The sequence below is a fragment of the Miscanthus floridulus genome, chromosome 7 (assembly GCF_019320115.1).
Source record: "Miscanthus floridulus cultivar M001 chromosome 7, ASM1932011v1, whole genome shotgun sequence".
Taxonomy (NCBI): domain Eukaryota; kingdom Viridiplantae; phylum Streptophyta; class Magnoliopsida; order Poales; family Poaceae; genus Miscanthus; species Miscanthus floridulus.
In genome coordinates, this window is record NC_089586.1 from 8,069,047 (window position 1) to 8,093,958 (window position 24,912).

General features: G+C 49.7%; 2 protein-coding genes across 2 annotated transcripts; one reads left to right on the forward strand and one right to left on the reverse strand.

Moving 5' to 3' along the window:
• The first annotated feature begins 7,790 nt into the window (after positions 1-7,790).
• LOC136466494 (phytosulfokine receptor 1-like) lies at positions 7,791-11,258 on the forward strand. Its single transcript, XM_066464927.1, has one exon. It carries the CDS (start codon positions 7,868-7,870, stop codon positions 11,129-11,131), a length of 3,264 nt encoding a protein of 1,087 aa, XP_066321024.1. The 5' UTR covers positions 7,791-7,867; the 3' UTR covers positions 11,132-11,258.
• A 3,909-nt stretch (positions 11,259-15,167) lies between these two features.
• Positions 15,168-18,925, reverse strand: LOC136465005 (HIPL1 protein-like). The gene is made up of 8 exons (XM_066463914.1): positions 18,835-18,925; positions 18,571-18,713; positions 16,862-17,143; positions 16,630-16,815; positions 16,239-16,533; positions 16,088-16,170; positions 15,818-15,984; positions 15,168-15,642 (listed from the first exon to the last, which is right to left on the reverse strand). The coding sequence occupies exons 1-8, from the start codon at positions 18,923-18,925 to the stop codon at positions 15,168-15,170; spliced, it is 1,722 nt and encodes a 573-aa protein (XP_066320011.1).
• Between the last annotated feature and the right edge of the window lie 5,987 nt (positions 18,926-24,912).

The following is a 24,912-nucleotide window of genomic DNA, read 5'->3' on the forward strand; positions in this document are numbered from 1 at the left end:
CCAGCCAGCCCAACTAAGAAGGAATCCACGAACGATCCGCCATCAGGGGCAAAAGCACCAGTTAGGACAGCCCCGAGTCAGTCCCCAGCGAACGGGACGCCACGACCCACTCGAAAAAACACTCAGTTGATGAAAAACTAAGTTCTTCAGCCTTACCCGCGAAGGGGCCGATACAACCCCCCGAGCGACTCTACTCGAGTCACCCGGGGGCTGGGGGCTACACCCATCGGGTGCGCTCGCGCGCACCCTCCGGCAATTTAGCTTCGGCGAAATCAAAAAACACCCTCCAGGCGGTTCTGCCCGAATCACCTAGAGTCTCGGGGGCTACTGTCGGGGACCTAATACCGGGGTACCCCAGAAGGTGGAACCGATAACCACCGAACATAAAAAACTTCTAGACGCATAAGGGCGCCATGTCATCCTTTGTTCGAATGACAGGAGTTCGGTTCCGCCTCGCCCGACACCCTTGGGACGGGCTTGGTCTCGCCCGAGGACCGAGGGATAAACTCCATCTCGCCCGACGCCTTGAGGACGGGCTCGGTCTCGCCCGAGGGCTGGGGGATGAGTTCTGTCTCGCCCGATCCCGGAGGGGTGGGGTCAGCCTCACCCGACGCCTTTGTGGGATAACCCTGCCTCGCCCTAAAGGCTCAAGGCTAATCTCCGTCTTGCCCGACGCCTATAGGGCGGGCTTGGTCTCGCCCGAAGGCTAAGGGATAGATTCCGCCTCACCCGATCCCGGAGGGATAGGGTTAGTCTCGCCCAAGAGATAGGGACTGGCCTCCGTCTCATCTGACGGCCCAGAACGAGCCTCGCCCTGATCGATATCTATCCCTCAAAACGATGGGTACAGGACGAGACAAGACGTTCGGGTCAACCATGGCTCCGACGACCATACCCTGCACCCTGATAGGAAAAGAACTGCCAGGGAACGACAGGACTGACGCTTTAGACCCTTCCGGGCGCCACAGAGCCCAAAAGGTATTACAGGTGCGTGCACCTCACACTGTAGAGTTGTAGGCGCCGCCTTCAGCTCTGGGACACGGAACCCAACGAAGATATACGACAACCGCTACACTCTAAGAACGGATTTGCTATCTCCACGAACGACGGATACTCCGTCACCGCGCTGTGGACCCGAGGAAGCGGGCGGGGCCCTCTTCCCGACCCCTCAGGTCCTCCAAGTCAGAGAGCCTTGGCCACGGCGCTACACCGGACCCCGACCCTGAATTCTCCCAACAGGAATCATGGGAACCAGAAGGCGTGTGGAGCAAGGCTGGGGGGAGGCCCCTAAGTCAAAACCACTGTACTACAGCCCATACCCTGGGGGCAGCATGCTGTGATTGATCTGACATCCTACAGAGATATTGACGACATCATAAGCACTTATCTTCCTTCGCACTCATCAGAATGGAGGACCTGACCAGGTAGACATGAACCACAAGGCTAAGTAGAGTACGCATCCAGGAGCTGTCACCCTTGTAAAGCCAGCCCCTTCATCTATAAAAGGGGAGGCATATCCTCCATCAAACGGACGGAGAACAATAGAACACATTCACGCACATTCAAGCAGCTACGAAGCTCTTGACCACCTTTCAATCCTTCGATCAGAGACTTGGGACCAGTCCCTCTCTCGGCAGTTTGTATCCCTTACTACAGATTATTTACGGTGCTAATAACACAAGCAGCAACAAACTGGACGTAGGGACGTTTCGCCCGAACCAGTATAAATCCTGTGTCCTTTAGCGCACCATCCGAGCCTAACGCGTATTACTATAAATTTACTTGCCGGTGCTTGTACGAAACACCGACAATAATAATCACTTATTGTGAGTAACGACAGGTTACTCGCGCTACCGAAAACCTAAGCAGAGCAGCTACCCGAACCTGCACTAGTAAGATTCTTAGGACAGATATATTTATGCATGTGGTTTCCATAAAATTCCTGTAATGTAAATGCACATAACATATATAAACAGTGATTAACAAAAATGAGAGGTTATGCACCGGGGCTTGCCTTGGGTAGGCGTGGTGTCTGCTGAGTCAGTCAGTGGCGGCTCCGAGACCTCCTCCTGCATGAGAATCTCCTCCTCATACTCCTCGACGATCTTCTCGAACTCGTGATCGCCAGTGGTCACTATCTCCACCAACTCGTTCTCTACATGCATGCGATGATGATGCAACACTTAGTATTTATGCAACAACGACTCTTAAAATAAGAATACGCATACTAAGCCACTAAGCTAGCTCTAATGACTAAGATACTAAGCTAACTATTATTTTCATCAAGCAAGGTTTTGGATTCAACTAACAAACACCTAGCTTTACAAATTAAGGATATATATTTATTTCTACTAAAGATTTAATGTATATTTGAAACAAAGAGCATTTAACTACCCTAATGTTTGGTCTATTCTAAGACTACAAAAATTACAGTGAGCACATAATAATACAATAAAGCTACCATAAAAATGTCAGGACTAGAGCTATCACTAATTTACCACAAAATTTTCCTACAATATTTAACCTAATAATATTGAGCACTCTCAAATGATTTAATAGCTCCTAGTATCAACATGTATATATATGAATTAAATATACTAACAGATAGAGCACACTTTTAGAAACCTAACAAAATTTGTTTCATAATTTTTGGACACCTACATGATTTTATATGATTTACCAAAGACCAGCTTAAAAATTAAATTAGAAAACTATTTCTAATTCCTTATGAAAAAAGAAAAATGAATTCGCCCGCGCGGCACACGCGTGGCCCACGCGACGCAGCGCGTGGTATCCCATGATGCGGCCCACGCGAGGCCGGCCTGCAGCGCGAGATGGCCCGCGGCGGGGGAAATCCCGCGCGCGCTGGCATTTTTGCAAAATAGACCTCCCACTTCTCCTGAATTACAACTAAGTGCTAACACTATTTACCTCTCTCTCAAACCTTCTCACTTAAACCCCCTAGCTTTCCTAGAATTCCCCCGTGCACACCCTCGACGACTCAGCGCACGGTGGCGTGGCTGTCGGTGACACAGCGCGGCTGCGTCGGCCACCTAGGACCTACGACAAACCACCTAACGGGCTGATCACCATCTTCGACCCGAGCGGCTACGCTAAGCAGTGGTGTAGGGTGACACGACTGGCTAGGGAAGGCTGCAGCGGCATGCGGCCATCCGCGACGGCGATGCCACTGTTCTGGTGAGCTAGGGTAGCTATAGGCCTAATTGGTTAGCGCGTGAGCATCAGGAGGCTACCATAGACTAGGCCGAGGTGACTGTTGGGGCGAAGGATGACAGAGGAAGGCTGGCCATGTGCGGCTGAGCCATGCACATGGCGCACCACGGCGGTATGGTCGCGTCAGCGATGATAGGGTGGTGGTAGCAGTTCCGCTGACGTGCACAAGGTGGAGAGGGAGGCGAGGCGAAGCTGATGGTGTAAGTGAATTGGCTCAGGAGGGATGGTAGGAGGGCTGCCCACATCGACGGCCGAACACGGCCTTATCGGCACGGCTGCGGGAGAAACTCCAAATTGGAGCTTGGCCTTACACGGTTTAAGACTGGGTAGGGTCGACAGCGAGAGGACATGATGTTGAAACCGTGGATGCACTGAATTGAATGGAGGTGATCATTCGCTGGGTAATTTGATGGTGTGGCTCGTGGCGGCGGTAGAGGGAGAAAGAGAGAAAGAGAAAGACGGGGCGCGATAGGTAGGCTTAGCTTGTCCTCGCCTTGGCAGGATGCGGTCGGCATGATCGTGGAGGCCCACGCATAGATGCTAGCAGACAGGCGTGCGCATTTGCGACTGGCATGGCCTACGCGCCGCAGTGCCATCAATGACAAGGCGACGGCGAGCCCGACCACGTGCGCGCGGTAGAGGCAGCATCACACTAGGCCAGCAGCGGTGCAGAGATGCAGATGGAGGCACTAAGGGGGTGATTGGTTGCTTTGGTGATGGAGAGCCGGGATGGAGAGCCGGTCTAGGATGGTGAGATGCATGCTCAAACCGTGCACCCAATCATGTTTGGTTGTCTTTGTTATTGGTCCAGTACGAAATGAGTTCTTGTTTGGTTGCATACATGGATGGGAGTTTTGAGTGTATGACACATGGGCCTCTGTATCATGGGTGCATCACGTTATCCTACATCGTGAGCAAAGTGGGAATCGAGAAGATGGATCCATACGGGACGGAGGGGTGAAAATGAATGAGACGGAGCAAGTGCACCGAATGATGCTGGGATGGGACTCAGGATGGCCTCCTGCGTGCAACCAATCATCCCCTAACATGATGGCGAGGCGACAGCACCGGCAGCGGCTGTGTCGTAGCGCATGGCGGTCGGCAATGTGGCAGCGTGGCGGGGCAGAAGGCAGCACCGCCTGGCTACGCAAGCAGCAGCGGCGGCTCCACGCGCTAGGAGCCAGCGGCGACCAGCCAAAGCAGCCGTGGCCGGCCACGTGCGGTAGCGCACGAGCGCGCGGGGCACCACTGTGGCAATGCCGAGAGCCCGAGCGTGGTGACCGCGCCCACGTGGCCTACCAGCCCGAGACTGAGTTATGCACAAAATTTAAGGCGACCAAAACAACTAAATAGTTGCTTCAAGAGCCAAACCATCTTCACCATGCTCAAGATGGCGTATGAGACTACCAAATCGAGCTATAACACTACACCACCCCTTAACCTAATCTCTTAAAATAATTTGCTAAACATAGCAATGTCTAGCTGTTGACAAACTTGGAAATTTTCTATGTTTTTGAGCTGAACTTGATTTCAATTTGCAATTTCTAGGCTAGTAGAAATATTAGCTAGTAATATCATTTTTCGACAGCAAGTATTTCACTATCATCTACAAAGTTTGTACTTCAAACTTTATTTAAGTAACACACACATGTTCTATAGTATTTTTGCTTAATAAAAATTGGTTTTCAACCCTACTTGATATACATGAGCTATTGAATCAACTTTCATTTAGCATTTTTATCGATCATTTTAAGTTACAAGAAATTTATCTACACATTGTATCACATGCATTAACACATAAACATGATGCTCATGACATGTTTTAGTAAATGATTTAGGATGTAACACCGAGGGTGTTACAGGCCCCCACCTTGGTCGTCGAGCTCCCAATGCTCCCGGCTCCGCGTCAGTTGTGCTGGTGCCACTGCAGGCCCCCCTGTCTGTTTGATGTCGAGTAGTTTTTGGGTGAAAACCCTGCTCAACTTCTTGCTATGGTCCGACGGCGATGGTGCGGTCTGTGCCATGTTCCTTCATGGAGGCGTCGTCGAAGTTTCTACTCGTCGCAGCCTTTGGGGCAGGTTATAGGACGAAAGTCCTCGTGCGCTTCTTCCAACATTGATGGCGTCTACGGATGTCATTCCCTTCTTGAAGGCCTTGTTGGAGCACATCTGCTGCCGCCCTGCTCCTCTCGTCGGAGTGTCTTGTAATGTGCCTGCATATGCTTCATCTTGCTCTCCACATTGGTCTGTTCAACCCCGTGTTTGGTGTTGCCATGGTCGTTTGGTGGTTCGCAGCGGATGCTTGGCCACTTGCGCTTTCTTTGACAGATGCTTTGACGTCGTTGCTGCTTTGGTGGATACTTTGCCGCTACTGTCGCTTGGGTCTCCTCACTTGGGTAGAAGCTTTGCTGCTGGGTGCGTGATGACCCCCTTTCTGGCGGATGCTTTGCCGCTTCAGGTCGTCTCGGGCGGATGCTTTGCCGCCGATCTCGTTTCATCACCATTGCGGTTTCACTACACGGAAGACTACCAATGTGTTGTTATCTTCATGTTTTAGGCTCAGACAGTCGGGTGTTGAGGTGGAGGGTCCCCCCTCGTTTTTTCTTGCTGTTTGTATGTGTCTGTGGGATTTTGCTGGTAATCCTAGGATTACTGACGAATCATGTATAACCTTAAACTCTACTTTATCTTAATGAAAAACGGGTGAATGGCCCGATGGTAAAAAAAAGACAAAGGCTGCTAACTAACCTTGTGCAATGTGAGGATGCATGCATGTCAGTGTCGTCTACTCATCTCTGCCACTTGTTCTCTGCAAAAGGTTTTGCCAGTTGCGCCGGCAAGCTCTCCAAAATTGCACACACACAAAATAGTGAATTGAAAAAAAAAATCCAAGTTGACTTTGGCAATCAGACAAAAATGCTAAGACAAAAACGTAGAGCATCCTGTAATTGGTTGGTCTGGTCCTCTCAAATCTCAACCTTTCGAACATATTGATGAAATTTGCCGACAGTCTCCTAGCACAGCCGTCAGTTTCTTTCCTGTTATTACTTTTCGTTGCATGTGTCCTGTGCTCCATCATTATTTTCTCGCTCGTGGCTACAACAAACTGCACTGTCAAAGGATGTCTGGGCTGGTGACTAGCTGAGACAGCTGGCGTGTACACATCTACTAATCTATAGACTAGATCAGAGGTGAAACTGGTTTGCATTGCTAGACGCACTACTACAACATGCAAACATCTAGCATCCATCTCATTGGCCAATAATTATGACTGAACTATATATGAGTATAGAGAATTAATTAGTACGATCCAAGATTTTACCAATCATTTTTTTTTCATTTTTTCTCCAATTAATTTAATGAGAGAGAAATTGTAGTGGCTGTTTGGTTCGGGCCACAATTTGCCACAAATAATATTAGGCAAGTGTGGCAAGCCAAAAAAAATATGGCTAGAAAATTTGGAGTCAGCACTTTGCCATGGCTAAAAGAATCTTGTCATAGTTTTTTACTCTTTGACATGTGTAACCTAAAAGAATATTGTTTACTCTATGACATGTGTAACCTAATAGCGCCTAACGAGATTGTTGTTACTGCCTAACGTGAAGTGTAACCGAGTGTGACTACCAACCAAATGCTATTTTGTAGCCTCCAATTCCAAAGGTCCATTTATCCTGTAGGCTATAGCAAGCTGGGTTAGCTTTGGCAAGCCAAGCTGGTCGTATAATTCTAAGTGAGAGTGTCGTAACTCTGACTGCTGCAGCATTGTCCCAGGTTTAAGTCAGAGGAAGACAAAAAAAAAAAAAAATGGAAACCTACTACAACTACTAGTGGACAGAAGCTTGGGCCTTGTTTAGTTCTACCCCAAATTCCCAAAAGTGCTACAGTACCTGTCATATCGAATGTTTGTGGCTCGTGCATGGAGCATTAAATATAGACAAAAAAAAACTAATTGCACAGTTTGGTGGGAAATTGCGAGACAAACGTTTTGAGTCTAATTAGTCCATGATTGAACACTAATTGTCAAATAAAAACGAAAGTGCTACAGTATCCCTAAATTCCAACTTCCTACCACTAAACAAGGCCTGGGTGCTAAACTAGTAACCATGGCTAGTAACAACAATAATCTGGTTAGGCGCCAGCCGGGATGCACGCGCCTGCTGCAGGTCACACCGCCACGTGTCCTGCTCGAACAGCCGTTGACCTCCATTAATCACTGGCAGGGTTAAGGTAGTCAATGCCCAGAACCAAGAGATACAGTTACATGGAACGATCAGTTCAGTCAGTCAGTCAGCTGGAGAAGATGACGATGGCACACGCACACTCTGAAAGATCAATCTGAAGGTGGCATTTTTTGTAGCTGCGGCGTCCAGATGCATCCAACAGATTGAGCCAAACCAAAGCAAGCACTCTGCACTCAACAACAAATATATATATTTACGGTACACTAACAAGAAATACTAAGAAACTATAGAGATGGGTCTCAAATCATGACAGGCACTACTACCTACTTTATAAATCAACTCACCTGAAGAATTAGGACAGGTCAGGTCAGGGATGTAAGCTAAGCAGCAGTATTAAACTTGAGCTGCAGAGTCAAACCCAGAGTGCCTTCTCTCTCTTTTCCGGCGATCGACATGGGGAGCAGAGCAGCGGCGATGCTGCTAGTGGCGCTGTGCGCGACCGTGCTGAGCGGCGCCGCCGCGCAGACGCAGCCGTGCGCCGCGGCCGACCTTGCCGCGCTGCGAGGGTTCTCGGCGGGCCTCGACGCCGGGGTCGACGTCTGGCCGACCGCCGCCAACGCGTCCGACACCGCGTGCTGCGACTGGCCCGGAGTGACGTGCGGCGAGTCGGCGGTGGACGGCACGGCGGTCGTGGCCGTCGTCGGGCTGGCGCTGCCCAACCGGACGCTGCGTGGGCAGGTGTCCGCGTCGCTCACCGGCCTCACCGAGCTCCGGGTGCTCAACCTCTCCGGCAATGCGCTCCGCGGCGCGCTGCCCGCGGGGCTGCTCCGGCTCCGGAGCCTCGAGGTGCTCGACGTCAGCGCCAACGCGCTCGCCGGCGCCCTGGCGGCGGCCGGTCCGATCGACCTCCCGGCGGCACGCGCGTTCAACATCTCGTACAACGCGTTCAATGGCACCCACCCCGTGCTCCCCGGCGCGCGCAACCTGACGGCGTACGACGTGTCGGGCAACGGCTTCGTGGGCCCCGTCGACGCCGCCGCGCTGTGCGCCGCGTCTCCGGCGGTGCGCGTCCTGCGGCTCTCCATGAACAGGCTCTCCGGCGCGTTCCCCGCTGGGTTCGGGCAATGCCGGTCGCTCGTCGAGCTCTCCCTCGACGGGAACGGCATCGACGGCGTTCTCCCTGACGATCTCTTCGGCGTCACGTCGCTGCAGTTCCTTAGCCTCCACACCAACTCTATTTCCGGCGGCCTGTCGCCTCGCGTGCGCAACCTCAGCGGCCTCGTCCGGCTCGACTTCTCCTTCAACGCCTTGTCCGGGCCGCTACCCGACGTGTTCGACGCGCTCACCGGCCTCCAGGAGCTCTCGGCGCCCAGCAACCGGCTCTCCGGCGAGCTCCCCGCCACGCTCTCGCGGTGCCGCCGGCTCCGAGTGCTCAACCTCCGGAACAACTCGTTCGTCGGGGACATCGGCCTCGACTTCCGCGCGCTCAGGAACCTGGTGTACCTTGACCTCGGCGCCAACGGCTTCACGGGGCCCATCCCGGCGAGCCTTCCTGAGTGCAGGGACATGGCCGCGCTCAACCTCGGCCGGAACAAGCTCATCGGCGAGATTCCGCCGTCGTTCGCCAACTTCTCCTCGCTGTCCTTCCTCTCGCTCACCGGCAACAGCTTCTCCAACGTCTCGTCGGCGCTGCGGACGCTGCAGAGCCTCCCCAACCTGACCAGCCTGGTGCTCACCAGGAACTTCCACGTAGGCGAGGAGATGCCGTCGGACGACGCCGGCATCGCGGGTTTCCCCAGCATCCAGGTGCTGGTCATGGCTAACTGCGAGCTGCACGGGGCAATACCGTCGTGGATCGCCGGCCTCCGGAAGTTGAGAGTGCTGGACCTGTCGTGGAACCGGCTCGCCGGCCCGATCCCGCCGTGGCTTGGGCAGTTCGACCGACTCTTCTACCTCGACATCTCGAACAACTCCCTGCAGGGAGAGATACCGGGTAGCTTGACGCGGATGCCGGGGCTGATCGCCGGCGGCGCTCATGGCAGCGGCGACGACGACGAGGCGCAGGTGCATGACTTCCCGTTCTTCATGCGCCGGAACACGTCAGTGCAGGGGCGGCAGTACAACCAGGTGGACAGCTTCCCGCCTTCGCTGGTTCTTGGACACAATAACCTCACCGGCGGCGTGCCGGCCGCGCTGGGGGCGTTGACCAAGGTGCATATCGTTGAACTGAGCTGGAACAAGCTGTCGGGGCCCATCCCGCCGGACCTGTCGGGGATGACGAGCCTCGAGTCGCTGGACCTGTCCAACAACGTGCTCTCCGGCGCGATCCCGGCGTCGCTAACGCAGCTCAGCTTCCTCTCCCACTTCGACGTCTCGTACAACAACCTCTCTGGCGAGGTCCCCGTGGGCGGGCAGTTCTCCACGTTCTCGCGCGGGGACTTTCAGGGGAACCCGCTGCTGTGCGGCATCCACGTCGCGCGGTGCGCGCGGAACGACGAGCCGCCGCGCGCGGCGGACGGCGGCGGGGGCGGCAAGCAGGAGCGGAGCGCCAGCGCCGGTGTCGTGGCGGCGATCAGCGTCGCCACGGCGCTGCTCGTCGCCGTGGCCGCGGCCGTCACGTGGCGCGTGTGGTCGAAGCGGCAGGAGGACAACGCCAGGGTGGCGGCGGACGACGACGACAGCGGCAGCCTCGAGTCGGCGGCCAAGTCCACGCTGGTGCTGCTCTTCCCCGCCGGCGAAGAGGAAGGCAGCGGCAGCGGGGACGGGGACAGCGGCGAGCGCACGATGACGCTGGAGGACGTGATGAAGGCGACGCGCAACTTCGACGCGTCCCGCATTGTCGGGTGCGGCGGCTTCGGGATGGTGTACCGCGCGACGCTGGCCGACGGGAGCGAGGTGGCGGTGAAGCGGCTGTCGGGCGACTTCTGGCAGATGGAGCGCGAGTTCCGCGCGGAGGTGGAGACGCTGTCGCGCGTCCGGCACCGGAACCTGGTGCCGCTGCAGGGCTACTGCCGCGCCGGCAAGGACCGGCTGCTCATCTACCCGTACATGGAGAACGGCAGCCTGGACCACTGGCTCCACGAGCGGGGCGGCGCGCTGGCGTGGCCGGCGCGGCTGGGCATCGCGCGCGGCGCGGCGCGCGGGCTGGCGCACCTGCACGCCTCGTCGGAGCCGCGCGTCCTGCACCGGGACATCAAGTCGAGCAACATCCTCCTGGACGCGCGGCTGGAGCCCCGGCTGGCGGACTTCGGGCTGGCCAGGCTGGTGCTCCCGACGGACACGCACGTGACGACGGACCTGGTGGGCACGCTGGGGTACATCCCGCCGGAGTACGGGAGCTCGTCGGTGGCCACCTACCGCGGGGACGTGTACAGCCTCGGCGTGGTGCTGCTGGAGCTTGTCACGGGGCGGCGGCCAGTGGACATGGCGCGGCCCGTGGGCGGAGGCCGGGACGTGACGTCGTGGGCGGTAAGGATGCGGCGCGAGGCCAGGGGCGACGAGGTGATCGACGCCAGCGTCGGCGTCGGCGAGAGGAGGCACCGGGAGGAGGCGGCGAGGGTGCTGGACGTGGCGTGCGCCTGCGTAAGCGACAACCCCAAGTCGCGGCCCACGGCGCAGCAGGTGGTGGAGTGGCTCGACGCCATCGCCGCCTCTGCCTCGCCGGTGCCGCGGACGACTGACACAGAGCACGTCGTGAATAGTTGTAACTGGAGATGAATGGAAAATGTAAAATGAAAATTGGAGATGTGCACTTGTAAAACTAAAGTTTTGGAGTAGTACATTGATCAATTAACCGTATATATAATCATACATACACAGAGTAACTGCTGACACTGTAACAAATCAGAACATATTCTGCGTCTCCGGTCCTTTGGTTGAAAGAAATTGTTACTGTATGATCATTCATTCGCCATACAGTAAACATAAATATTTATTACTGACAGTGTGATCATTCATAGAATCACGGAGCTTGGTGCAAATATAAATCCTAGAGTATATGTCAATTTGTTACTCCAACAAGAAGCTATTTTTGGTGCCTGGGTGAAAAATAACCAAAGGAAGAAGAGAAGCCGTCGTAGACACTCTACCACCTCTGTCTCCACTGTAACAGTAGCGGATCAAGAGCGGCTCAAAGCTACGCCAAATGACCCATAAACTAGACTACACGGATTAACAAACATTGCCTCTCAGTTCCACACTTTGTGGCCTACATTTGTGAAGGAATTATCAATAAGGAATCAAAAGAGTTATACAAGAAAGATTTCAAATTACCAAAGCTATGTTTTTATCACGAACAAAAAAAAATGTCCTCGGGGACATATGCACCTAAATTGGATGCACATGAGGGCATATGAGAAGAGAGCGTCCGGCTGCCAGCTTGCTGCTCAGGAGTGAGGTTAGCGGGCGACGACTCAATTGTTTATGACCGGTGACTTTTATATACTAATAAAACGTACTTTTGTAATCCGTCTTCTTTGTAGCGGTCGCGGAATCTACAACGAACAGTGGCACAACGCACACACAACGGTTGGGTGCACTGACGCTGCCACTAACAGACTAGGATAGGTGAAAAAATATGCTACAGTGAAAAGTGTTTAAACAGTACATAACACAGTGCATAAACAAATCGTGCGACAATTGCCCTACTTGACCATTATATGCACATCTTACCGATCGACCCTCTAAATGACACCACAAAGTGAACCATCCCAGGAATTGAGATGAGGGCCAAGCTATTCACTTTGACGGCGGCGGCGAGTCTGGGACGGCTGCCGTTGCCACATACCTCTTCAGTACAGGCGATGCCCCCCATCCTCCTATCTACCGATATAGCCGTTGACAAGCAAAAGAAGCGGCACTCATAAGGTGTATGATGTGGTGTTCATCCCTAATTAACAATAGTGCAGAGAAGATGCAATTTGCATCTTCGCTAGACTGACGATAGACAAGACTAGCAGCAAATGCATTTTATTGTTTTCACCGAACGAGGGAAGGAAGAAGAAGGTGTGTAGTGTGTCAGTCTAAAGTTATCTACTCCCTCCATCTAGAAAAAAATGCAATTCTCGTATTTTGAGAAACCAAATGTTTCTATCAAATTTATATGAAAAATACTAACATTTATGAAACAAAATAATTATTATAGATTAATTATGAAATATACTTTCACAATAAAAAGGTTTGGAGACATAAATATGAATACTATTTACTGTAAACTTGATCAAACTTAAACTACTTGATACCATAGTTGCATTCTTTTATGATTGGAGGGAGTACTATATTACTATGGAATAAAAAAGTATGTGTGAATGGCTTTTTTTTCTTCAAAAAAAACTGAAACAATACAACAATACAAGCAAATCACAAATCCTAACAGCGAGGGCTATAGTTCGATGACAGAAGATATGGTGCATGCAGTTCTAGATGACGATCTACGACGCACTTTGATCCGGTGTTGCCGAAGCAGCGATGGGTGCCCCATGACCGGATGTAGCCACACAGTTGCCGCAGAAGGGCTTGCTTAGCTCAGGGCGTCGGGAGATGCTCACATTTATGGTCACCCACAGCACCATAGGAACCAGACTAACAGCAGAATTGCGATGGATGCTAGACCGCCTTCCAGCCAATCATGCTGCATGTATGTCCCCCCCCCCCCACCCACCCACCCACGCAGCACTTTCTCGCCCAAAACTTGACCATCCGCAACGAGCTCCGCGGTCAGCGCCGTCAGCTAGGTGGCGTGGAACAGGGAGCATGTTGTCAAGGAGACCGTGGACAACGTCAAGTATATGGAGTTCAACAACAGACGGCCCGGCACAGACACCACCCACTGTGTCAACTGGAAGGGCATCCAAATCCTCCACGCCGCCACCTAGGTAGCCAAGTACACCGCCGTCGATAACTTCATTGTGCCTTGGGTATTCTACTGGTGCTTTAGTGTTCCAAGAGTTGCTCTTGAGGTCACTTGCTGTGGTCAACTAAGGCTCTTATAGTATTTAACAGGGGAGCTATTGGTGGTCGTTTTTTGTTTTGTTTTGTGTGTTGCATTTTTGTGTGTGTGGTCATTCCACGAGGTAGTTGCAGGTGATGGTAGTGAGTTAGGGCATGCATGGTTTTGGGCAAACTTGTTCTGGTCTCACCTGGCACAAGCCACGTGTCAGGCCCGGAGAGCCAATTTGGCCTAGGATTTTATTATACGGCTACCGTATAAAATTATTCATATGGAATCCTATAAAAAAACATTTATTTATGAATTTGGTAAATGATTGTAAAAGTTACAATTTAATTCACTATGCAGGCACTAGATAATATAATATGTCTTGAACTTACCAAATTACAATATAAATAGTTTAAATCCAATACTAGTAGTTTAAAATATAGATATAAAAGAGACTTACAGTAATACTCATACGACTTGTTTTGGTGAACCATGAAAAACAATATCTAACCTAAATATCATCTGAACAATGTCTCTGATACATAGATAATTATTGATAAGTAATTATGCAACCAAGCTTTTTTTAGAAAAAAAAAATAGATGATTCAGCGGCGCCGCGACAATTACAACCTGATAGCCTCTGTGTGACTGCCTCGGCCGTCGGCCGCTCGCATCACGCCGTCGTCGGGTCGTCCAGTAGTCCCGTGCCGCGTGCGTGAGATTGATTTGTGGAAATCAATTGACCACTAGAAAAAAGAGCGCGCCTTTGGCGCGTTAGCCCTGTGCTTTTTCTTGGATTGTGAGATGATGAGTAAGATGTCACAGCAAAACGAGGTGCTTCGTCTTTGCAATTGTAAATTCCTCTGAGAAATCTGTTTTGTTCATTACATATATCATGATATAATGAAAGTTGGCTGCTATTAGAGTTGACCTGAACCATCCTTCCCTTGCATCTTTAATGTTTTTGGTGTACCAAAAAAAGGACATGGCCTCAAGATATTCATATCAATGGTGTGCAGTTGATTTTTGTATGTCGTTCTGGTTGATTCCTGGGCCGTCGAATCGAACACCAAGATTTGGCCCGCTAAAAGCTTTGGTAGGGCATAGCTGGGGCCTGGAACAACTCAAAGACACCCACGATTTTTTACGTGGGCCAAGCTTTGGCAGGGCAGCGTCCAAATTAAACGCACCCATAACTAATTTTTCTGTGGGGATCAAGTCCCGTTGCTAATCTCTAGCTACCAGTGCCGAACAATCGTTGCATCCAAATGCACAGGGAATTGGAATATAATGCAGAAAGCGCGGGTTATATGCACATTTTTAGTTTACGCTGAGTTATCATGCATGCGGACCACAAAACAATATATGTTTCGTTCTCAAATATCTAGTAGCCTAGTACATTATATATATCATCAAAAGCACACCATAGACAGGTATATATATGAAACAAAAAGAGGTACGTGCATGTTATGCCACCATAACAAAAACTACTACCAATAGCAGCAGTAAGCAGTACTTTCTCCATTCCAAATTATAAGACGATGTTCAAGATACATTGTCTTTTGGATCTATTTTTTTTAAACGGACTGGGCAGAAGAGTTGCCGATTATATTGTATTTTATTAATAAAGAAAGAGACTCAAATCGGACAAACAACGATCCACAAAGGAGGTTACAAAATAAAACAACACTGACTACAGTAGTTTGAACAACTCTGCCAACAGCAAACAACACGTATCACCAACACAACCACAACAACTGAAAAGAAGATAATGTCTAATAATAAAGAAAAACCAAAAAAGAAACCTCCTTTGGGGATCTATCCTTCTGTACTAATAACGGCGAGTTGGATTTTATTTTCGCCATTGTGGATGTTCACATTGGTGGCGTTGACCGTGATGTTAGTCGTCCTGTTGAAGCAGTTGCATGTCCTGTACCTGTACGCCCCGTGACCACCACCAAGAATCGCTATCAGGCTTCCTATCACACCAAAGATCCACTTGAGAAGGCTCTTAGTAGATGTGGATGTGGCGGCTCTGGTGTGGGTGTCGTCGGCGTCGCAGAGGCTGGGCCGCACAACCATGTAGACACCGTCTGTTGCGAGCAGGAGGGCATTCTTGTCTGCATCTTCCGCAAAGGAGGTAACGCTGCCGCCAGCAAAGTCGCCGCCGCGGCAGCGAGATGTAGCGGTAGCAGGTGCGGCGCACGTGACCCGGAGGTTCCGAGTGGTGGTGTAGTTGCTTGCCGGTGGCGCCACCGTCCACCAGAATTCTGAGCCTTCCATGTAGATATAGCTGTATATAGAGAGAGTACAAACATGCCGATGCCGCACACAGGTAAGAAAAAGACCAAGGATGCATGATGAATGAACCGGTGCTCTGTTCGGCTGATTCATAAGCCGGCTGAAGCTATTTTGTTGTGAGAGAAAAATACTGTAGATTCTAGCTGATAAGCAGGCAGTGACAATACCTTCCGGTGAGGGTGTTGTCCGCGTAACCTCGGTAAAGCAGGCCGCCTACTAGGGATGGCGGAGTTCCTGGCGTGGGCCGTTGGTGGGCCACGATGAGCGAGGCACTTGGCGGCGTGGCAGAGGGGGATGGGCCGTCTGAGGTGAGGTATACAACCTCTTGCTCTTCCTGCACGTTATGAGTTCCGTTGGTAAATGCATTGGACTCACTACAAGACCCACAACACATGAAAACAGCACTTGTAGCAGCAGCGAAAAAAAGCCAGAATAACCTTAACGATTGCGCAGTAGAGGTCGTGAGGCTTGTCGGCATCGAACGCGCATCGCCTCGGGACGCCTAACAGTGATGCGTATACTTGGACCTCCGTGGAACCGATTCCTGACGCAAATTATGTTAAGATTTGAAGGTGATTGGTTTTTTGCGATGAGATGATGAGAAATGAAAAAACAAACAAGTAAAATCGTATATACCCGACGGCATGCCTCCAACGCGAAAGCGCAAGATTTTTGCTTGCAGTTGTCCATCGCTCTGGGCCGGGCCAGTGACGAGATAAAGGAAAGAGTCAGCGTTGGTGGGCCGAAATAGGATCTGGCCACCGTAGTAGTCGAGGAGAAAGCCTACTGATGAGGAGCGGGGCTCCGCCTCGCCTTGATCAAGCAAGGGCAAGGCCATCGAGAACACCCTCGTAGTCCTAGCCTGGGCCGGGTTCCTGTTGGCCTATATATAATAACGAAGGGTAGAAATCAGAGGATGTACTCGTACGTACGAGCTGCTGAAAAAGTGAAAACAGACGATGTATGTACTGAAACTGACCTCGTGCCCGCTCCAGGATGCTGTCGGCAGTTGGTCGACGACGAGGAAGGCGCCGCCGTCGTCTGCGGCAACGGTCGTGTAGTAGGAGACGAACAATCTGCCGCTGGAATGGACGGCGACCCCAGCGAGGCCCCGGCCGCGCGCGGCGGCGTCCTGGCTGACGCGGGTGCCGAGGTCGACCACCGGCTTGTCGCCCACGCGGAGGACGGAGCCGCCGGCCGGTGGGGTCCACCACGTCCACCGTAGCCAACCATATCTGCCCGTTTCTTCGCCAACAGAGGAGTCGGCCAGATCCATCATCAAGTGGCACCACACCATCGTACGCCCGCGTGGAAGCCTTGTGCACGCACAGCGTGCCGCTGGACGACCTCCTGCTGCCGCCGCCGTCAGTGCAGCCTAGCTCGTCGTCGTGACAGGTAGTGGAGATGGACGGCGGGGCCGCAGCGTCGGCGCAACGGAGAGGAAGCGTGGAGGACGTGTCGTCGTCAGCCGGAGCAGTGGCGGCCACGCACATCTGCGCATACGAACATTAGAGTGTATTATGAGCAGTGGCGAGATTAGGATCAAATTCTAATAGTGGAAAGGCAAACGATACACCATAGTCTATATGACAATGTATGTACGTGCCACATAGAAAAATAGCTCACAAGAAAGGTTTTTAAATCGAGAAGTTCTTTAATCATATAATTAATAATAATATAATATGATACAGTAGCTACCGGGGAGAGAAATACGATGCTAATGTCCTGGTCCTCTTCATCTTGTATTTTGCAACAACCAATTTTGTAACTATCAATCAATTATGAGAAATCTGTAATTTTATCTTTTAATTGGAGTCAAAACTGCACATAGGGTTAAAATTGGAAACTCTCGGGCCAGACTTCAACTCTCGAAGTGGAATAATTGCTGGGCTGTTGGGCTAACAAATTACATAGCTATCCCTGGGCTAGTTGGACCACAACGGCCCTAGGCCTGAGCCCGCCCCTGATTATCAGATCCGCACACCACCGGCCCACCCGCGGCGGCGGCCACTGCACGACTAAGTGGGCGGCGGCCACTGCACGACTAAGTGGGTGTTTGGATCCAGTGACTAAAATTTAGGAGGTGTCACGTGAAGGTGTTATATGGGGTGTTCGGATACTAATAAAAAAACAAATTACAGAATCTATCATTACTCCACGAGACGAATTTATTAAGCCTAATTAATCCGTCATTAGCACACGTACTGTACTTAAAAGATTCGTCTCACAAATTAGTCGTAAACTGTGCAATTAGTTTCGTAATTAGTCTATATTTAATACTCTGTGCATGTGTCAAACATCCGATAGGACAACGACTAAAGTTTAGGAGGAGAAACCGACCACCCTCTAAGTTGCGCGCTACGGCGCTACCACAGTCCACATGCTGCTTGCTACAGTAATGATTATTTAATTTGTACGGCGCTACCACAGTCTACATCCTGCTATAGGACAATCTTTTGTAAATTTAAGGCAGTTCGTGACTAGCTACGGTTGCAACAAGAAATTAAAATAAACAGAGGTCCGTTATGGTTTCTACCTTAAGCAAGTATGGAATGCAGTCTACAATTTTTTTGGTTGCTATAATATGGAATTAGTTGTCAGTTAGTCTAATATGGCATAGTTTTGTCTTGCTGATATTTGATGCTTAAAATTTTGTGTTTTTGGTAATTTACAACACGTTTAAACTTGAGTTATCGTGGAATTTTTTTTCCCATTGCAACGCAAAACAAATGGTCCTACTTGAATTATCAAGAAATTATTATTTTTCCGTTGTAACGCACTTGGTCCTTTTTTTTTTTACCCTCACCCGGGCAACGGTACGCGCCAGTCCCCAGCGGCTAAGCGCAGCAGCAAGACAGAAGGAACACACCCGTGTACGGGTACCCGCCAGAAAGGAGAGGTGGAACAATGACGGACTTACCGCACAGATGTAGGCCTCCAGCTCGGATCTGCAGGCAGCGTCCTCGTAACCGTGGGCTTTCACCTCGGCGAGGAATGCCTCCCGCAGCTTCAGGTCGTCTTCGGCACTGCAGCAGCGAGACCCACAGAAGGGCGTCGTTGTTCCTACAACAAATTAATTAAAGGACATACAAAGATTGTTCAGCAGCGGTACACGCGAGATAAGAAAGCAAACGGATCGGATTGATATGCAAAGATGATAGATGATGCATGTTATGTTAATTACCTGCACACGAAGCAGCAGGAGGAGGTGAACACGACGCAAGAGACAAGCAGGCGAGGGAGAGGAAGACGACGATCCGCATCATCATCATCATGGAATCTGCGATGCAGTACCCAGTAGCTTGTAACAGAGTGGAAGGCTGGAAGCAGTAGCTCCAAGCGGTGCTGTCAAAGCTGCTTCGAGCCCACCGGCTTATATAGGCCCTGTTTGGTTCCACGATAACGCATCGCGCGAACGCGTGTCGCTCGGAGGCTGCGTTTTCCCGACACCGTAAAGCGTATAGCAGGGCGGAAATACCCGAAGACTTTTCCGCATGGGTGTTGACGTGATGGAAAGCCCCACTGAGCGATGGACCCCGGATACGTCTGGTCCCATTGGCCGCGACAGGGGTTCTCTAGGGGTGCGTGTGGGCGGAAGGAGCGGGCAATTTCCGAAACTAATAAGCATACGTTTACAGATTCTTAGATAGGCTTTTTCTCGGCCGGACGAGCCGGTTAGTGCTAGTTACTGTTGGTCCTGAGCTTCGCCTACACTTCGTCAGATTACGTCCCATTCCGGTCCATGGATTGTCGGCGCTTCTGCGCTGCAGGTCTGACACCTCGTTCCCGGCCAACCAATCACACGAAATTCACATCCCATCCATGGACAGGACAAATGGGACGGAACGAATCAAAATAATCTCAAAAATTTTCACCCCAAACTATCACATCGAATCTTTCGGCACATGCATGGAGTATTAAATATAGACGAAAAAAACTAATTGCACAGTTTGATTGAAAATCGCGAGACGAATGTTTTAAAACTAATTAGCCCATTATTAGCCATAAATGCTACAGTAACTAACATGCGCTAATGATGGATTAATTAGGCTTAATAAATTCGTCTCGCAGTTTCCAGGCGAGCTATGTAATTAGTTTTTTTATTAGTATCCGAAAACTACTTCCGACATCCCCGAAACATCCGATGTGACATCCAAAACTTTTCATTTCGCGAACTAAACAGGCCCTAAGATATTATCTACATTTAGATCTCCAATTAGATTTATTAAAAATTATATTTAATGATTAATTTAATAATATTTATTACATATCATAAACATTAATATTGTTTATACATATTTTTTTAAATTAAGAAAATATTTGACTTCTTGGAAAGCGATATTTATATTCTTTTTCACTGAGAAAGTACTAGTTATAGATCGTGCGTACCAACACGTTTGGATTACGTCACCGCATGCTCTTGTAGTTATCCGAAACTAGTATATGAAAGGTCTTTGTTTGGTTTTGGTAATTGAGTGACAATTTTAGGTGGACTAATTGTGTTTATGTGAGATACACAGATGATTAGTTCACAAGTATATGTGTGTGAGCAACATACGCCATGGAGGTGGAAATGTCTCGGAGATGTTGCAAAGCTCACACATGTGATGATGAAGGAGCTCATTGCACATGAGACGTGACATTGAGTCATGTGATCAAGGTGGAGAAGATCAAGACATGACTTGGCTTGATGGACCGGTTGCAAGCGTGAAGGGTAAGTTGGAGGCTGTGAAGCGATGGACCGCGTGGCGGTGAAGCTTGAGCAAGATTTGACGCCAATGGACGAAGGCAACGGTGAAAAGCAAGTGAAGTCATGATCGATGAACCAATACGGTCACACGATGATATGAAGTGGATCATATCATTGTTGATCATGTTGGTGCATGTGTTGCATCAACAATGGGTGAGATAGAATGGAACACGTAAGGCAAAGATATAACCTAGGGCATTTTAATTCATCGGTCATAGGTGTGTAGAGAAGTTTATGACCGGGTTTAAGATAGATGGTCGTACTATCAAGATAGGTAAACTTGTTTGCATATCGGTCATCTAGTGTCACTCGAATAATCTAACTTTGCATCGTTGGTAGAATCGAGTGGCGTGGCAAGTAGAGTGGCTAATCCTTTGAAAATGATTGTGAAAAAGCTAACACACTTGCGCAAGGTGGTGTACATTTGGTGGTGTTGGCACATTTACAAAGGAGAAGAGGTTGGAGTTGATGAGGATCAACTCGGTGAAGAAACGGAGGCGAAAGGAGGTCACTGTGAGAAACACCTTTGGAGTGCAAGGGAGAGCAAGAGCCTAGTGGAGTGATTGAGATTTGATAATCCAAGATTAAGGACCTCATTAGTGCATAGGGAGTAGTAAGTGTGCATCCACCATACTCATTAGGCTTGTCTTGGTCAAGTGAGAGTTTGTGCTTGTTACTCTTGATGATCGTCATCACTTAGACGGCTTGGTGGTGATTGTGAGCTTAGTGATCATCCGGCAGAGCTTGTGGATGACCCAAGTTATTTTATGAGCGGTTGTGGGCGATTCACCGCGACGGAGTGTCAAAGAATCTGCCCGTAGAGAGCACTTGATCCTTACGCGGATCAAGGGGGAGCTACACCCTTGCGCGTGTGCTCCAATGAGAACTAGTGGGGAGTGACGACTCTTCGATACCTCGAAAAAAACATCGCTGTGTTCATTTTTCTCTTTTTGTTTTGAGCATTTACATTTGAGCAATTTATTTCATATCTTTACATTCCTAAAATTGCCATGCTAGAGTAGGATTGAAACCTAGGGTGCAAAACATTTGTACGGGAGAACAATAGAAACACATTCTAGACACAAGGGGTGAAATAGGCTAAGTGTAGGGCTTAATTATTGCAAAAAATTAGAATTAGCCCAACTCACTCCCCTCTTGGGCATCTTGATCCTTTCATCGCCCACAACACCATAGGAACCAGACTAACAGCAGGATTGCGATGGATGCTAGACCGCCTTCCAGCCAATCATGCTGCCCATATGTAAGGTTGAACATAAGGGCGGAGCCAGGGGGCATGCCCCCCACCCACGTAGCACTTTCTCGCCCAAAACTTGACCATCCGCAACGAGCTCTGCGGTCAGCGCCGTCAGCTGGGTGGCGTGGAACAGGGATTACGTTGTCAAAGAAACCGTGGACACGTCAAGTATATGGAGTTCAACAACAGACGGCCTGCCACATACACCACCCACCGTGTCAACTGGAAGGGCATCCAAATCCTCCACGCCGCTGGAGCTTGTCACGGGGCGGCGGCCGAGTGGACATGGCGCGGCCCGTGGGCGGAGGCCGGGACGTGACGTCGTGGGCGGTAAGGATGCGGCGCGAGGCCAGGGGCGACGAGGTGATCGACGCCAGCGTCGGCGTCGGCGAGAGGAGGCACCGGGAGGAGGCGGCGAGGGTGCTGGACGTGGCGTGCGCCTGCGTCAGCGACAACCCCAAGTCGCGGCCCACGGCGCAGCAGGTGGTGGAGTGGCTCGACGCCATCGCCGCCTCTGCCTCGCCGGTGCCGCGGACGACTGACACAGAGCACGTCGTGAATAGTTGTAACTGGAGATGAATGGAAAATGTAAAATGAAAATTGGAGATGTGCACTTGTAAAACTAAAGTTTTGGAGTAGTACATTGATCAATTAACCGTATATATAATCATACATACACAGAGTAACTGCTGACACTGTAACAAATCAGAACATATTCTGCGTCTCCGGTCCTTTGGTTGAAAGAAATTGTTACTGTATGATCATTCATTCGCCATACAGTAAACATAAATATTTATTACTGACAGTGTGATCATTCATAGAATCACGGAGCTTGGTGCAAATATAAATACTAGAGTATATGTCAATTTGTTACTCCAACAAGAAGCTATTTTTGGTGCCTGGGTGAAAAATAACCTAAGGAAGAAGAGAAGCCGTCGTAGACACTCTACCACCTCTGTCTCCACTGTAACAGTAGCGGATCAAGAGCGGCTCGAAGCTACGCCAAATGACCCCTAAACTAGACTACACGGATTAACAAACATTGCCTCTCAGTTCCACGCTTTGTGGCCTACATTTGTGAAGGAATTATCAATAAGGAATCAAAAGAGTTATACAAGAAAGATTTCAAATTACCAAAGCTATGTTTTTATCACGAACAAAAAAAAATGTCCTCGGGGACATATGCCCCCATATGCACCTAAATTGGATGCACATGAGGGCATATGAGGAGAGAGCGTCCGGCTGCCAGCTTGCTGCTCAGGAGTGAGGTTAGCGGGCGACGACTCAATTGTTTATGACCGGTGACTTTTATATACTAATAAAACGTACTTTTGTAATCCGTCTTCTTTGTAGCGGTCGCGGAATCTACAACGAACAGTGGCACAACGCACACACAACGGTTGGGTGCACTGACGCTGCCACTAACAGACTAGGATAGGTGAAAAAATATGCTACAGTGAAAAGTGTTTAAAGCAGTACATAACACAGTGCATAAACAAATCGTGCGACAATTGCCCTACTTGACCATTATATGCGCATCTTACCGATCGACCCTCTAAATGACACCACAAGTGAACCGTCCCAGGAATTGAGATGAGGGCCTAAGCTATTCACTTTGACGGCGGCGGCGAGTCTGGGACGGCTCGCCGTCGCCACATACCTCTTCAGTACAGGCGATGCCCCCCATCCTCCTATCTACCGATATAGCCGTTGACAAGCAAAAGAAGCGGCACTCATAAGGTGTATGATGTGGTGTTCATCCCTAATTAACAATAGTGCAGAGAAGATGCAATTTGCATCTTCGCTAGACTGACGATAGACAAGACTAGCAGCAAATGCATTTTATTGTTTTCACCGAACGAGGGAAGGAAGAAGAAGGTGTGTAGTGTGTCAGTCTAAAGTTATCTACTCCCTCCATCTAGAAAAAATACAATTCTCGTATTTTGAGAAACCAAATGTTTCTATCAAATTTATATGAAAAATACTAACATTTATGAAACAAAATAAATATTATAGATTAATTATGAAATATACTTTCACAATAAAAAGATTTGGAGACATAAATATGAATACTATTTACTGTAAACTTGATCAAACTTAAACTACTTGATACCATAGTTGCATTCTTTTATGATTGGAGGGAGTACTATATTACTATGGAATAAAAAAGTATGTGTGAATGGCTTTTTTTTCTTCAAAAAAAACTGAAACAATACAACAATACAAGCAAATCACAAATCCTAACAGCGAGGGCTATAGTTCGATGACAGAAGATATGGTGCATGCAGTTCTAGATGACGATCTACGACGCACTTTGATCCGGTGTTGCCGAAGCAGCGATGGGTGCCCCACGACCGGATGTAGCCACACAGTTGCCGCAGAAGGGCTTGCTTAGCTCAGGGCGTCGGGAGATGCTCACATTTATGGTCACCCACAGCACCATAGGAACCAGACTAACAGCAGAATTGCGATGGATGCTAGACCGCCTTCCAGCCAATCATGCTGCCTGTATGTCCCCCCACCCACCCACCCACCCACGCAGCACTTTCTCGCCCAAAACTTGACCATCCGCAACGAGCTCCGCGGTCAGCGCCGTCAGCTAGGTGGCGTGGAACAGGGAGCACGTTGTCAAGGAGACCGTGGACAACGTCAAGTATATGGAGTTCAACAACAGACGGCCCAGCACAGACACCACCCACTGTGTCAACTGGAAGGGCATCCAAATCCTCCACGCCGCCACCTAGGTAGCCAAGTACACCGCCGTCGATAACTTCATTGTGCCTTGGGTATTCTACTGGTGCTTTAGTGTTCCAAGAGTTGCTCTTGAGGTCACTTGCTGTGGTCAACTAAGGCTCTTATAGTATTTAACAGGGGAGCTATTGGTGGTCGTTTTTTGTTTTGTTTTGTGTGTTGCATTTTTGTGTGTGTGGTCATTCCACGAGGTAGTTGCAGGTGATGGTAGTGAGTTAGGGCATGCATGGTTTTGGGCAAACTTGTTCTGGTCTCACCTGGCACAAGCCACGTGTCAGGCCCGGAGAGCCAATTTGGCCTAGGATTTTATTATACGGCTACCGTATAAAATTATTCATATGGAATCCTATAAAAAAACATTTATTTATGAATTTGGTAAATGATTGTAAAAGTTACAATTTAATTCACTATGCAGGCGCTAGATAATATAATATGTCTTGAACTTACCAAATTACAATATAAATAGTTTAAATCCAATACTGGTAGTTTAAAATATAGATATAAAA